The sequence below is a fragment of the Lissotriton helveticus genome, chromosome 6 (assembly GCF_964261635.1).
Source record: "Lissotriton helveticus chromosome 6, aLisHel1.1, whole genome shotgun sequence".
Lineage (NCBI taxonomy): Eukaryota > Metazoa > Chordata > Amphibia > Caudata > Salamandridae > Lissotriton > Lissotriton helveticus.
The window spans coordinates 519491828-519506906 of NC_136067.1; the positions used below are offsets into that span (position 1 = coordinate 519491828).

General features: G+C 44.6%; 1 protein-coding gene across 4 annotated transcripts in view; it reads left to right on the top strand.

Annotated features, from left to right (window-relative positions):
• The window catches only part of ZNF451 (zinc finger protein 451), a 776596-nt gene that overhangs the window by 25237 nt on the left and 736280 nt on the right, over positions 1-15079 (top strand). For all 4 annotated transcript variants that reach the window (XM_078647977.1, XM_078647979.1, XM_078647978.1 and 1 more), the window contains exon 2: positions 12860-12940. In XM_078647977.1, coding sequence (XP_078504103.1) covers positions 12860-12940 — 81 coding nt within the window. The remainder of the gene's footprint in view (positions 1-12859; positions 12941-15079) is intronic.

Sequence of the window (15079 nt, forward strand, 5' to 3'; positions counted from 1 at the left end):
AAAAGCTACGGGGTTGGGAAGGAGCTGGAGTTTTGACTGTTGGGGATTGTTACAAAGATGGTGATCTGCTTGCTCGATGATTTTTTAGAGTACCATGATCTAACCCCGGGACAGTTTGTAAACTACCATAAAATAAGGGGAGCGATGGCCGAACTATGGGGCAGTGGCACGGGAGAGGCTGCTACCCATGGGGTCCCGCAAGCAGTGGTGACGCTAGGGTCTGCAGGACATTTGGGGAATTTGCTTTACCTGGCAATTACAGAGAGGTCGTAGAATCCTCTCCCCCACAAACAGGAGAAATGGGAGGGCTCACTGGGTAGGCAGCTGTTTGAGAAAGGATGGAAGAAGGTTTTGGGAAGCCCGAAAAAGGTGTCAAGGAATGCAGCTTTTAAGCTATTACAATTTAATATTTTGCATAGAATATACCTTACACCTCATCAATTAAATGTAATATACAAGAGAGTGGACCTGACCTGTGCCAGGTGTCGAACTTTAGATGCCAACTTTGATCCTATGAGGTGGTCCTGCCTGGAACGACAGCCATTTTGGACCACTGTAGTAGAAATAGTAAATGCGGTCCTGGCCCACGATATGACATGTTGTCTGGAAGTCTGCTTGCTGGGTCTCTACCCGAGGCCCAAATCCAAATGGATGGGGCACAGATTTGTAGATCTGACCTTCTTGCTAGCTAAGCTGTGAATAGCCCTATGATGGAAGGTGGCGAGGAGCCCACTGATAGCAGACTGGGAGAAAGATGTTGACTGTTGGGCTAGAGCGGAAATGAGAGCTTTGATCTTGGAAGACGCGTAAACCTTTGGCAGAACCATGTTATGTTATTTGTTATGTTATATAAGCTTATAAAGTGCACTTATACCCATGGGTGTCCTGGCGCTACACACTGACTCACTGGAACAAAGGGTGCCAATACCGTGACTAAACATGTCTTCAGCCCCTTTCTGAAAAAAAGGAGCTCAGAGGCATTCCTTAGATGCGCCGGCAGACTGTTCCAGGCTATCGCCGCACAATAGGAAAAGCTTTTGCCTCCCCAACTGGCCTTTTTAGGTCGAGCGTAGCGAACGGACCTCATGTATACTTTAGTATACTTTTGTAAATGGGACAGGGAGGTGCACGCGCTTTCCGTCTCGGATCTCGGATTTGACCTCGTGAGCGCGCATGTGTGCGAGCGCGACTCTGCCATGCGCTTTGGAAAACGAAACCTAAGAGCCGCGCGACGTGAGCTGTCTACGGTAGAAGCTCACGCGCGCGGCTCTTAGGTTTCGTTTTGACTTGTTTATTTAACTGGGTAACTAGTACTGCTGTCGGGGGCCGTAAGCGCTTTCTAATCGCCTCACTGTCAAGCTGCTTCCTCTGATGTTTACTCTCGTCTCGCTTGAAGTTCTCTCCTACCCTTTCCCTCTGCTTGCTTCCGCCGAGCGGAACCTCCCCTCCTGGCTCCGGGATGCGTGATGTGCTCTCCGGGCACCCTCTCCACAGAGGCGCTCTCCAGAGATCGTGCTGGTGCCAGAGTGCTACTAGCCTGCATGGAAACCTGGAGATTTCACGGCAGGCCAGTGGCTCCCAGAGGAAAGTAGGGCTGGTACAAAGAAAGTTGGATGACAGTCGGAGCCTGACGTGTGACTGACTCTGCTTCAGTTCTCCCTGCCTGCCAGATGTTATGAAATCTCACTAAACCCCCATAACAAGCAAGAGGGTTACGAGCGAAGCCAAAGCCCTGGCGTCATCAACGGGGGCAAGCCAGGAGCAGTGCATTCTGGGGTATTTTGACTGCTTTGCTCGACACAATTCAGTGTATTTTTAGCGCTGCATTGCAGCTGAAGTTTTTAGGAGAATTTCTGTGGATTTGTATAGCCAGCAGCCTTGTTGATGTATGTCGGTTTTGTTCTCTTATAAATGTCAGTCCATTTCACGGAGCTTAAAGTCATTTAACAGCTGAAATTTAAGCCCTGGTTTGTTTTCTCAGTCTCCTAGAGTAAGGGGCATAGCAGGACGCCAGTAATTAACTGTGCAGAATCAGAATAAGGGTGACTCATAGAAATGTCACAGCCAATTGGTTACTGCGTTACAGTAAATTAACACCGCCTGTGTCAGTGGTTTGAAAGTCAGTGGGTCGTGTAAGCATCGAGATGGCATGCTTGTCGTTGGAATAATGTGTATGATTCCCTATGTTATTAAAAGTAAAACGAGTGAAAACTTGCGTTGTAAGATAAACTGAGTTTTTAAGGGCTGTATTCCTCGTAGAGGGGGGGCTAGTGTGATAATTAGATTTGTTTACTTTCTGGTGTTTTATCGGTATCCCTTTCACCTTTATCCCCATTTGTAGCTGTCTTATTTTTGTTAGGGCCAAGTTGAAAAGATGTCAGATACGTGCATCGGAGAGGACAGTGGGAAGTGTTCGCCATTATATCATACGCGGCTGCAGATGGGACGAAGTGGAAGTTTCATCATTTAAATAGTAACCCATTTGGGTGCAATGTCTTTCGTGGTCTTTGAGCACAAAAAACGGAAATCAATTATTTTATCAGCCGAATAAATGCCTTATTCTAATACTCTTGGCTAACATGGTATGTCTATCTACATATAATATTTTTTACGCTAAGTCTAATGCACGTCCAAGTGTCCCCTGTGATTCTAGGCAAATCAAAAATCTCCCCGTGGCTACCAAAAGGAAAATAAATTCATTAGAAGCACGTGTTGAAAGCATATTTGAAGGATTAGCACATATTTGAAGGGTTAGCGGAAGGAGAGTCAAACATACCGAGTTCGCTGTTTTATTATAAGCATCCTTTGTTTTTTTTTTACCGTTTCCGTGTATGGATTCCATATTGACTGACAAAGAAATACATTCAAGAATAGACTGCAAGTACTGGTTCTCCTGTAAACGCCTTAATCTGACCACAATGTGGGAAAGCTGCTTCTCGGACAGCTTATGACAGTACCTATCGTGTGGATCTCATTTGCTCAATGTTATTCTTTATACCAAATTCAGGTTTTAGGTATTCACAATTATTGGGCCACTTTTTTATTCAAGTGCAGCAGTTCTTGTTTCTAAGCTCTTTTTTTAAGGTTTGTACTTTGACACTTTATGGACATTTGTAACTAAAATGCACTACTAATTATTAGACCTGACATCTTTGGTGTCATATTCCTCCAAACGTTGTGCTTTCATACCTCCTGTTTATTGAATTGTTTCTGTAGTCTTAAGGACTCTGTGCAGTTCTGCCCTCTGTTAGACTCGGGTTTTGTGCATTTCTGCCCTCTGTTAGACTCGTTTTTTTGTGGATTTGTGCCCTCTGTTAGACTCGGTTTTTGTGCCTTTCTGCCCTCTGTTAGACTCGTTTTTATGCCTTCCTGCCCTCTGCATCACCACATCACTCAGCGCTACCCCAGCATCACTCAGCACCACCACATTATCACTCAGCGCCACCACATTATCACTCAGCACCACCACAGCACCGCTCAGCACCACCACAGCATCACTCCGCACCACCACAGCATCACTCAGCACCACCACAGCATCACTCAGCACCACCACAGCATCACTCAGCACCACCACAGCCTCACTCAGCATCACCACAGCACCACTCAGCACCACCCCAGCATCACTCAGCACCACCCCAGCATCACTCAGCACCACCCCAGCATCACTCAGCACCACCCCAGCATCACTCAGCACCACCCCAGCATCACTCAGCACCACCCCAGCATCACTCAGCACCACCCCAGCATCACTCAGCACCACCCCAGCATCACTCAGGACCACCCCAGCATCACTCAGGACCACCCAACACCACCACATTATCACTCAACACCACCACATTATCACTCAACACCACCACATTATCACTCAACACCACCACATTATCACTCAACACCACCACATTATCACTCAACACCACCACATTATCACTCAACACCACCACATTATCACTCAGCACCACCACAGCACCACTCAGCACGACCACAGCACCACTCAGCACCCCCACAGTATCACTCAGCACCCCCACAGTATCACTCAGCACCCCCACAGTATCACTCAGCACCACCACAGCACCACTCAGCACCACCACATTATCACTCAGCACCACCACATTATCACTCAGCACACCACCGCACCACTCATCATCACCACAGCACCACTCAGCACCACCACAGCATCACTCCGCACCGCCACAGCACCACTCAGCACCACCACATCATCACTCAGCACCACCACACCACCACTCAGCATCACCACAGCATCACTCAGCTCCACCACAGCACCACTCAGCACCACCACAGCATCACTCAGCACCACCACAGCATCACTCGGCACCACCACAGCATCACTCGGCACCACCACAGCATCACTCGGCACCACCACAGCATCACTCGGCACCACCACAGCATCACTCGGCACCACCACAGCATCACTCAGCGCCACCACAGCATCACTCAGCGCCACCCAAGCATCACTCAGCGCCACCACAGCACCACTCAGCACCACCACAGCATCACTCAGCACCACCACAGCATCACTCAGCACCACCACAGCATCACTCAGCACCACCACAGCATCACTCAGCACCACCACAGCACCACTCAGCACCATCAAATTATCACTCAGCAACACCACATTATCGCACAGCACCACTCAGCACCACTCAGCACCACCACAGCATCACTCAGCACCACCACAGCACCACTCCGCACCATCAAATTATCACTCAGCAACACCACATTATCGCACAGCACCACTCAGCACCACCACAGCACCACTCAGCACCACCACAGCACCATCACATCATCACTCAGCGCCACCCCAGCACCACTCAGCGCCACCCCAGCATCAGTCAGCGTCACCCCAGCATCAGTCAGCGTCACCCCAGCATCAGTCAGCGTCACCCCAGCATCAGTCAGCGTCACCCCAGCATCAGTCAGCGTCACCCCAGCATCAGTCAGCGTCACCCCAGCATCACTCAGCGCCACCCCAGCATCACTCAGCGCCACCACAGCATCACTCAGCGCCACCACAGCATCACTCAGCGCGACCACAGCATTACTCAGCATCACTCAGCACCACCACAGCACCCAGCATCACTCAGCACCACTCAGCATCACCACAGCACCACTCAGCATCACCACTCAGCACCACCACAGCACCACTCAGCACCACCACAGCATCAATCTGTGCAACCATTCAACAACAACTGGTTCAAATATGTTCTCTCAATATTTCAAGCTTTATTACAAATGTCACAAAAAGATGTTAATATTTCACTTCTGGTCTTGGATTTCCGTCACAATAAAATACACTGAACATAATCTTCACAAAAGTTATTTACAAAAGTTTAAGCTATTGCCATTATAAATTACAATCACTTTTATTTAAGTATTAATTATTTAAAAAATTAAGCCTTTGTAATTTGTAATATCAATACATCTAAGTCACGTAAATACAAAGCATGTTGCATTACAAATGCTATAGGTTCACATTTGCGAAAGTTATAACTATTGGCATTGTAAATGACAAAGCTATTAATTTAGCTATTTTCAAAACCAACACATAAATAAAAAAAATTGTTATTTACAAGACCAATAGCTCAAACTTTCCTAATGCGAGACCTATTGCATTGCAAATGCTTGTTTATTCGTGGGACGGCTGCCAGCCTTCCATCGTTGGTGCGCAACGCTCTACCCAGAACATACCATTCAAAGCAGCTGGTCAGAAATTCCGGGCCATTGCCCCTCAGTGCCTTAAAAACCGTGCACAGTACTTTGAATTGTGCTCGTTTTGTAACTGGCAGCCAGTGCAGTTGCCGGAGTCCATCTCGAGCGGAGGCAAACCTAGGTATGCCAGTTAGCAGTCTCACCGCTCCATTTTTCACTGTCTGTAGTCTGTATAGAAGTTTTTTGTTCAGGTTCAGGTACAGACTATTACAGTAATCAAGGCGAGACAAAATGAGGGTTGAGACTGCTGTCCTGAAACCATCTACTGGAAGGAAAAACATTTTTTTTTTTTCAATAGCCTAAGGAGATAGAAGCAGGTAGATACCACACCGCTGGACAGAAATACTGGGGGCTTGGGATACCCATAACAAGACTGACCGAGATTCACAGACGGATAGTTCGGACTCTGGGGGGGTGTGAGGGATAAAGGTTGGTCCTGTTCAGGCTTGGAGATTGCTTTGTGCTCGTGGGCTTGAGGGATCACGCTGAGGGGGGACGGACCTAGGTACATAACAGCATGGGGAAGCTGCGGGAGGCCCCTGCCCCACCTTGTCTCTTCTTGTTACTTTTCTCTTTTACCTCCCCCTTCCCCCCGTCTCCATTTCCCCCCTGCCCTCCCTCCCCACCCTTGGGAACCTCCAATCCTCTCTCCCTCCCCATGGAGTCCCCCGGTATGCCAGGAGGATTAGCCCCAAAAGCAGGAAAAGAAAAAGCAATGATTCACTTTATAGGCAGTGGACCCCTGTTACATTTAGTTGCATTTAAGTTTGGATTGGTATCTAATGTTTTGCTGATGATGCCTTTCAGTTCTTTTTTTTTTTTTTTTTTTTCTTTTCTTCTTCTTGCCCTGCATAATGACATACACACCGACTCACAAAGGACATGAATGTGTGGGACTGAAGCACAGACTGTGGACATAACTGCTCCCCGTAAGATATTTCGACATATCAAGATTTTAGCATTAAGATCGACAGATGTGAGGTTGCAGCTTCCTAAGGAATGGGAATAACCTGGGAATTGATTTTTGTTGATGAAATCTATTGTCTACTCAATCCTATATACTATATAGAAGATGTCAAAAGTCACTGATATTTGGAATATGCACCTTTTGTCCATGCTGGTAAATGCATGGTTTGTATTGCACTAAAATCATGAATGTCAATAAAGAAGATATTTTTTAAAAAAAAGATAATGTAGGGAGTCAGTTAGTAAAAAAATGCACTAAACACTGTTCTGAAGCACTTGCAAATAAAGTGGGGAATAAAGGAAAATTTTGAAACAAGTATACAATGGAAAGGAGCGGTACTGAAATGGAATTGATCAAACGGTGTTAAAACAGCATGGCCAAGAAACACTTGAAACCTTTTGAAGCAAAGTTGCATACATGGAGTTTAAATACAAACCGGAAGGCTGAATTCCTTTGCAGGGAGATGGCACACTTGTTTGGGCCCTCGAGGCATGTTAGAGTGGTCTTTGAGAGGGGGGAAGGAGGGGGTGAGTGGTGCAGTCACTCGACTGGCCTGAAAATATATTTGGTATCATTTGATGCGTTCCAAGGGGGAAAAAGGCAACATAATTGTTGAAAAAATTGGGGAAACGGCGATTTCCAAATGCACCATGGGATATCTGCCACTTGTGACACAGTATCCCATCCACTGAGATCTAAATCAGGCCCTTTGTTCTAAAGCACTTGCAATTAAAGAAAATAAAGAAAAACTCCTTTAAACAAACCAGCATTGGAAAACTCAAATGGAGTTGGGCAAACCCAGTGTTAAAAGAGCATGGTCAGTTGCAAAGAAAGGAACACTGGAAACCTTTTGAAGCTAAGTTACATACATGGAGTTTAGATGCATTCAGGAAGGCAGAAGTCCTTTGCAGTGACATGGCACAATTGTTTGGTCCCTCTAAGGCAAGTCGTGTGGAGGATGGTGGGTGAAAGAGGTTGGTTGGGGGCAACATAACAAAAAAAAGTGGCATAAAGTATTTCCAAAAGCAACCAAGTCTGCTTTAAAGTACTTACAACAAAAAAATGAAATGACACAGGCAACTGAAAGGGAACCACAATGGAAAACATAGCACTTTTTTAAATGAGGTTGCTTTGAGAAAAGGACAAAAAAGGTGAGGATGAGCCACCTGCATAGAAAGGGAAATCTGAAACCTTTCAAAACAAATTTGTGCAAGTTGAGTTTAACCCCTTTAGTGCTGCCGTTGGACGTTGCGAGCACTACCTCCGACGCGGCCCCACCCGTTTCTTAGAACGTTCAGCACTGGCGCTGAAAGTTCGACGCAAGAAACGGGTTAAACCTAGAAGGACATAAGCCCGGCTTTTGCAGTCTGGGGCGAGCTGGGAAGAATAAGATCAGGCAACAGTGCTAAGGGAGAAGATGCATTGGTATGCAGTAATCCAACAATATTATGGAAAAGGCAGAGTAATGGTGTGTATGGAAAATCCAAAAGATGCTCCAAACCACCCTCAATAAATAACAAAAATAAACACTGAAACCTAGGTGCTGTGCAATGCCTGTGGCTCCAAGGAATGGAATGCTTGGACAGACCCACCAATGCAGATGTAAAACAGAACAATGCACTAAAAAGAAAAAAAAAAAACATGTGAATTCCAGTTATTGGGGAATGGGGCGGACCCCCTAGGACCACCCCAAACAAAAGACAAACACAGTTTAAACATGAATGCAATGGACGCATCAGAACTCTGATGTAAGAGGGATGAAACATGAATGTGTGAGCTAAAAAACGCAACCCCCGCCTACCTCCCCCAAAAAATAAAATAAATTAATTGTACACTGAACACTTTTTTGCAAAATGCTATAAATCATATGCACTCAAAAAACAGAGTGTATTGATTTGTAGAAAGAAAAACCACACCGGAATACAGAGAACTCCGCCACAAAACCATGAGTTGACATTGGGCTACTCCTTTGAAAAGAGTCCCATCTCTACACTTGCAAAGATTGTCTAGGATAGACATGATGCAAACTGTGTGGCGTGTTCCTCTAATCAATTGAAAGTAGAACATCACAAATATGGCTCTGGCCCTCAAGGTTCTGCGCTTTTTTCCACATGCAATATCTCCCCTGAAGTGTACAGCATCCAAGTTGTGCAACTGCAAGTATATATTGTAGTTAACAGACAGCCCAACTGCTCTAGTACCAGCAGCTTCTTTACTCCGGGACTACAAAAGAACAAAATCGAGTTAAAGCAAACTGGCCCTTTGCCATGTCTCCCTACCCCACAACACTGCCACCTACCCTACCACGCTGCCCTAAAAAACCACAGCTCCACCATACTGTCACCTATACTGAAACACTACCCTGTCTGCTTCTGCCAAAACACTGCCCTCTACTCTACCCTGCCACCCCTACCCCAACAAACCGACCACTACCATACCAACTGCCAAATGGCAGCCCCACCACTGAAACAACTGTACCCCACGCTAGCACTAGCACTTGGATGACAGGCTCCTAAATTCAAATGTCACCCCTTCCCATGGGCCCGCCGCGTGCCCTGCAGACGGCGGCCCTAAACTCAAACATTAATTCCCTCGGAGCCTGCCGCAGGCCCTAAACTTAATCAAAAAGGTCCACTGCTTGTCCTGTGGACTGCAGTCTCGAAACTTGATCAAATATAAAGCCACCATGCCTGCCATGGGTCTTAAACTTGATACAAAAATATGCCCTCATGGGTGGCGGGCCCATTTAAAAAAATTATTTTTGTTCCCACTCTATTCCGCCTGTGGTGGTTTCTCTTCTGGACCCACTTTGGTCCTCCCTTAGTTTTGCATTTTTGGCTGCCTTTGCTCGCTCAGCATAACAACATATAACACATGTATTTTTTGTGGCAGTATTTCTGAGAATGTGCTGTACATGTTTGTTATTCAGGGACTCTTCTTGGGTTTGTGTCTACACATTTTGTACAAGGTTGCTGGGACTACCTAACAACATAGTGTACGGTGTCCTTGCTCGTTCATCAACAGCTCCTAACATCTGGACAGACCACCTGCACACAGCTGCATCTTGTAACACAATTGTTTATCATATAAACAGTTTCCTGTCCTTTTGGGGGCAGAGAGGAAAATTCTGGCAGAGATTATTGTTCTGAAATAACAGCAGTAAATACCTTGCAGTCCTGCCTCATCTAAGGTTACACTCATGATGCGGACAACCTAACTGCATATATCCAGTATGAGCTCCTAGGCCAATCCCAGAGATCGTATATATATCCCTGTGCTCACATAGAGTAGACGTATATATCATATATCATTTGCCATGGGTGGGATGTTTGTCCTATACAGTTTGTTAGTAATGCCAATGGCTTTGTTTAGTTGCACCTGGCTAATGATCGCAGCACATTTGCTTCATAATCGACTGAAATAATTTCAATATATGTATTGTAAACTTTCTTCATGTCTCTTTTCTGTTTACTATGTGAATGCATCAGTGAGTAACTTAATAACAAAAGAGGAGGATCTGTTTCTGGGGTTCCCTTGGGGGCTAGATGGTAATGCTTGAGGTTGCAGAAATCATCTGTTAATCTGGGAAAGGTTGGGAGTGTGGGTGAGGCACTGTGAGCTAGCCAGTATCGGACTGACGGGTACTGACGAAGTAGAGAGACTCAGTCCCTACATTCTGTTGACCTGTTGTCCTAATACACTGTTCTGCTTACCAGCAGAATCTCACCCTCACACCCTTCTAGTTCCTTGCCCGGTGAAGAAATGGCAGCCCACTGGTGCTGAAGGCTTGGACAGGGATAACCTACCTGATCATGGTGTCCCAATGGTCTCTAAGGTTCATGCTCCCCTTGTTATTTGTTCCCGGTGGCAGGTCGGAGTCGTTGCGTCCCTCCAATACAACACGAAGAATGGGAAACAGCAAGTAGGTGAGGAGTAAATAAACACCTTGCCTGCCTGCTCTGAAACCCTCTCTCTATAGGCCTAGTGGCATGAAGCTGGACCAATTCAAGGAGGACACAGTCTTCAAATTTCTCAAGCACTTTTGTAAAAAGAGCTGGCTTTTTACAGAATGTCTGATTTTGCATTTTTCTCCCCCAATCACGCAATTATGGAGGGTCTAAACAATGGCTTTTTAGCTGACGTAGTGAGATGTAGTTTATTGCAGTTTTCTGAATAAAACTAATACAAGTTGGGCTACTGGTACGATTATCTTCCACACACTCCCAAATTCTTAGACTGAGAATGCACGCTGAAGATTTATCTTAAAATCCGTATTAAAAGTACCTTATCCTATAATAGTTTATTTTTGAGTTGACTATTATTTGCTAACAGTATGATATTTTAGTTTTACTTTACTTGAAAAACTGAAAATTGTGTCTAAAGGAGCTATTCGTTCCTTTTTTTTATTATTGGTAACAGTATAGTTGGTGGGAAATATCACATTGTAAATTGCTACTCCTATCACTTGTAAAATTCTTGCATTATTCAATAAGAGTCCAGTATTGCATGGAGCTTCTTGTATCCTCCTCTGTGGGGATTTAGTATATGGTCTCCCCACTGTCCCCAAATAACTTAGCTTGTTTACTTGGGCACCTTCTGCCCTAGAGAAAAGTTCTTTAAACATAGAGCACCTGTTCATTTCTCTCAACCACTGTTGGAGGGAGGAGAGAGGCTGAATACTATTATTTAGCTCCGTCAGTGTTATTGATTAGAAACTCAAGGCCTAATAAAATGCGCACTACTGAAAACTTTGGTATAGCCCTCTTCATCCCTAATACCTAGCATTGACAGTTTAGGCATGAGGTTTACTCACCAAAGGTACATCATAGACATTTTTCAAGCAATCCAGAAACAGTAGCTTTAGATATCTCACAAGCCCAGACAACATGCCTCCAGCATTTAAGGCAATTTGGAGATGTAGTCCTGGTCATCCCGAAATGGCTTATAGGTGAGTAGTACGCATGGTGTAGGTACTTATGCATCAGATACAACCTTGCCAAAATTGCCAACTCCTTAGCCTTACTTTGCTACAATCCTTGCCCAATGAACTCAGGACCTTCTCCCAGTTAATTTGAAGGTTCTGTGCAGTTTACGGTCAATATATGGTACACTTGTTATACTCTTTTGGTCTTTAACCATTCAACTGCTAATTGAGGGGGCTGAACTTTGGAAGAGGGGGCATTACAAAATTATAGATATCTTCTCACTTATGACTGAGATGTACTTAATAGGTGTTTCGTCCTAATATTATCCAATTGAGATATACAAATGTAGTCCCACTGAGCAAGAGAGGTTGTCTCTCCAAGTGAGCCACATTCCTCACCATAGTGGAGCCTCTTAAGTTAGCTCACGGTCCATCTCTGTCCACTTTTAACTTTACCAGTATTTCAATAATACTGCCATTATATGAGTAATTTAGGATGGCAATTAAGTTGTACATTAAGCATTATCATTTAGTGCCAATACAACTATTACAAGTGAATAGCAAGGTCTTCACACTACCCTCAAAGCTTATTGGTGATCACAATAAATTAGGTTCCCCTGTTAATCAATTAAATGTCTGCCATGGCCAAGCTATCTTCATTAACCGAGCAGTCATTTGAGGGTAGGTTTTTGTTTGTGTAGTAAAATTTGAATACTGGCGCTGTGGTGTCTTCCGAGTTATGCTGCTGATTTCTGCTATGTTTGAATATCTCTACCTGTGCATTTATTGGACAAATCACCCATCCTGATTTCTTGTAATTAGAACATCTTCAATACATTTCAAAGTATTGATATATTTTAGAAACTAAGAGAAGCAAAGTTACCACGAACACCTACATGTATAACTTACTTGTTCTGTGTCTCAGATTTTTCACCTTTTGTTCATACTTGTATTGCTAGGAGTCTTACATTGCTCCTGTTTCTTATGAAATTTGTCCAACAAAATGTTGCTTTCATTAAAATACCCGCCGTCGAAAATCTACACAAAAAAATGTGCATTTGCTCATTTTATTAGTCTTTGGACATAACCTTATTTATCAAGTTCACGCTTTTGATATTTGTGCTCATCCACAACCTTCTGCCAGGAGAGTCTTGTACAATGTTTCTAGGGTTTGGTGCTTTCTATGTTGATAACATGCTTGTTAGTGAGTACTGAGATTTGGTTGTTGGTGTTTCTTTTAGGAGGCAGTTTCGCGACCTGTCCTGGATTTCATTGACCTGGTTGATAGTGATGATGAAGAGCCCAGCTGTTCTCAGGTTGTGGTAAGTGCAAAATGCTCATTTCACATGTAGATTTACTAAGCCAACACTTCTAATGTCAAAGGAGTGTAAAATCCTTTTTTTTTTTTTAAAAAACAAACGTTTTTTTTTAATTTTAACATTTCGGCTATAGAGCATTACATCACTCCTTAAGTGTGGAATTGCCTCCCAGTCAGAGCTGAGGGAGAGTGAGAGTGAGCGGGAGAGTGAGCGGGGGAGATATTCTGATATTCAGAGTTTACACAATCGCTCCTATCTAATCCCGCAAAGGAACTTCAATCTTAATCCTATATGGAACTCCAGAGTGGGGTTTACCCTTTTTTTTTTATTTAAACATCCTGGTGCCTGTTCGTCGGTTAGTTCCATTGTGTGAGCTAACAGGTATATTTTGAGCGGGTCCCATATATCCTTTGGCCGAGAGTTGGACGGGAGTAGTTCTGCGCAGTTAAGTATCTGCTCCTGCCAGAACAATAAATCCTTGATCCATTCCTTAAACTTAGGTGCTCTGCCACGTCCCCATCTGCTTGGCAAGTAATAACCCAAATGCCACATACTTTCTTTGCCCAGTGCCAATATTTTCAGTGTATCCCAAAAGAGCCACCATCAGAGACGCTATTAGCGTCAACCACGTCATCTGTGCCAGGGCAATAAAAAGTTGCTGCCAATACTCATTCATTTTTTTGCAGCTCCAAGCCAAGTGTACGAAATCTCCACTCTTTTGAAGTTTGCTCTGACCTCTCAAGGCACACTCTGGATAGGCAGTGGGAACTGGGAAAAAAGCTTGAGGATTTCAAAAAGTTAGGCGCAGTTGCTCAGTTGAAATTCCCCGCTTTCCTGAGGGTTATGTACAATAATAAAAGGTACAATTTAAGATCAGTCCAGGAGGCAGATGAGTTGCCATCAGTAAGAAGGCTTTATAAGGCAGGATCCGGAGCCGGGTCTCAGTTTAAATCGGGCTATTGTAATCACCCTCACCCGCAGCAGTATAGCGACCAAGGGCTTAGAGTAGCAGGTGCGGGGGAAAAAATAGATACAATTTATTAGAGCATAGGTTTGTGGTTAGACACCTTAAGTTTAAATATGAAAGGAAAAATATAACCCTGAAAACAGGGAGACAAATATAGGGGGACCATAAATAACATAGAATAGTATAGAACTTAAAGTTTCCGGCCGCCATCTGGGGCTGCAGGTTTTTCTATTCTTCCCCCTTTTTTCCCCTCCTTTTTCCCACATCAGGTGGTGGGGGTAGGGACCTCCGGGATGCAGTCCCTGGACTCTCGTCCAGATTTCTAGGATGGGGGTTTTCGACGGTTTCTGGGTGCGGGCACGGTGGGGTTGGGAGGTGTTGCAAGGTAAAAAATGTAATACAAATGTCCTCATTCTCCTTTTCTTAACAGTACCAATCTTACTTTTTAGAGTAATAATTATGGAATTTTCATAGAGCTTTGCTGGTTGTAGGGTTGGCTTTCGGTGCTGGTGCTGGCCCTCGTGGTTTTCCCGGTTTGATCCACCATGAGCGCTTTCCTGATTTTGTCCTGGAATGTCAATGGCCTGCGTACTACACCAAGGAAAGACAAGATGTTGCAATACCTTGGGGATTCCCCTGCACAGGTTGTTGTCCTCCAGGAAACGCATCTCGTTACTGAGGAGGTAGCTGCCCTTTTGAAAAATAAAAAATGGGTTGGTCCATATGCCTGCACTAGCCAGTCAGCTAACATTAAAGGGGTTTTAATTCTCTTCAAGAAATCAGCCAGAGCACGAATCCTGTTCCAGTTAGCGGACCCTGGTGGTAGATGGGTTATTGTGAAAGCTGTTATTATGGGTCCCAGCTCACCCTGGTTGGTTATTATGGGCCTAACCATGACGACCCTTCCTTCCTAAAGACTATTTTTCTTCACTTGGTAGATCTACTTGACCCAGTAGTACTAACATTGTTCTGAATCCCCTACTAGATAAGTCACCAAATAATAGAGGCATGGTCCCGTCCAAATCATGGGAATTTTTATTGGGAGCCATGAAGCAATTCGCCATTTCAGATATATGGAGGGAAAGATCCGGTGAACAGTTAGGAGTCTCATTTAGGAACTTTAAGTATCGGCATACATCTAGAATAGACCACGTGCTGGTTAGTAAACTGTTAAG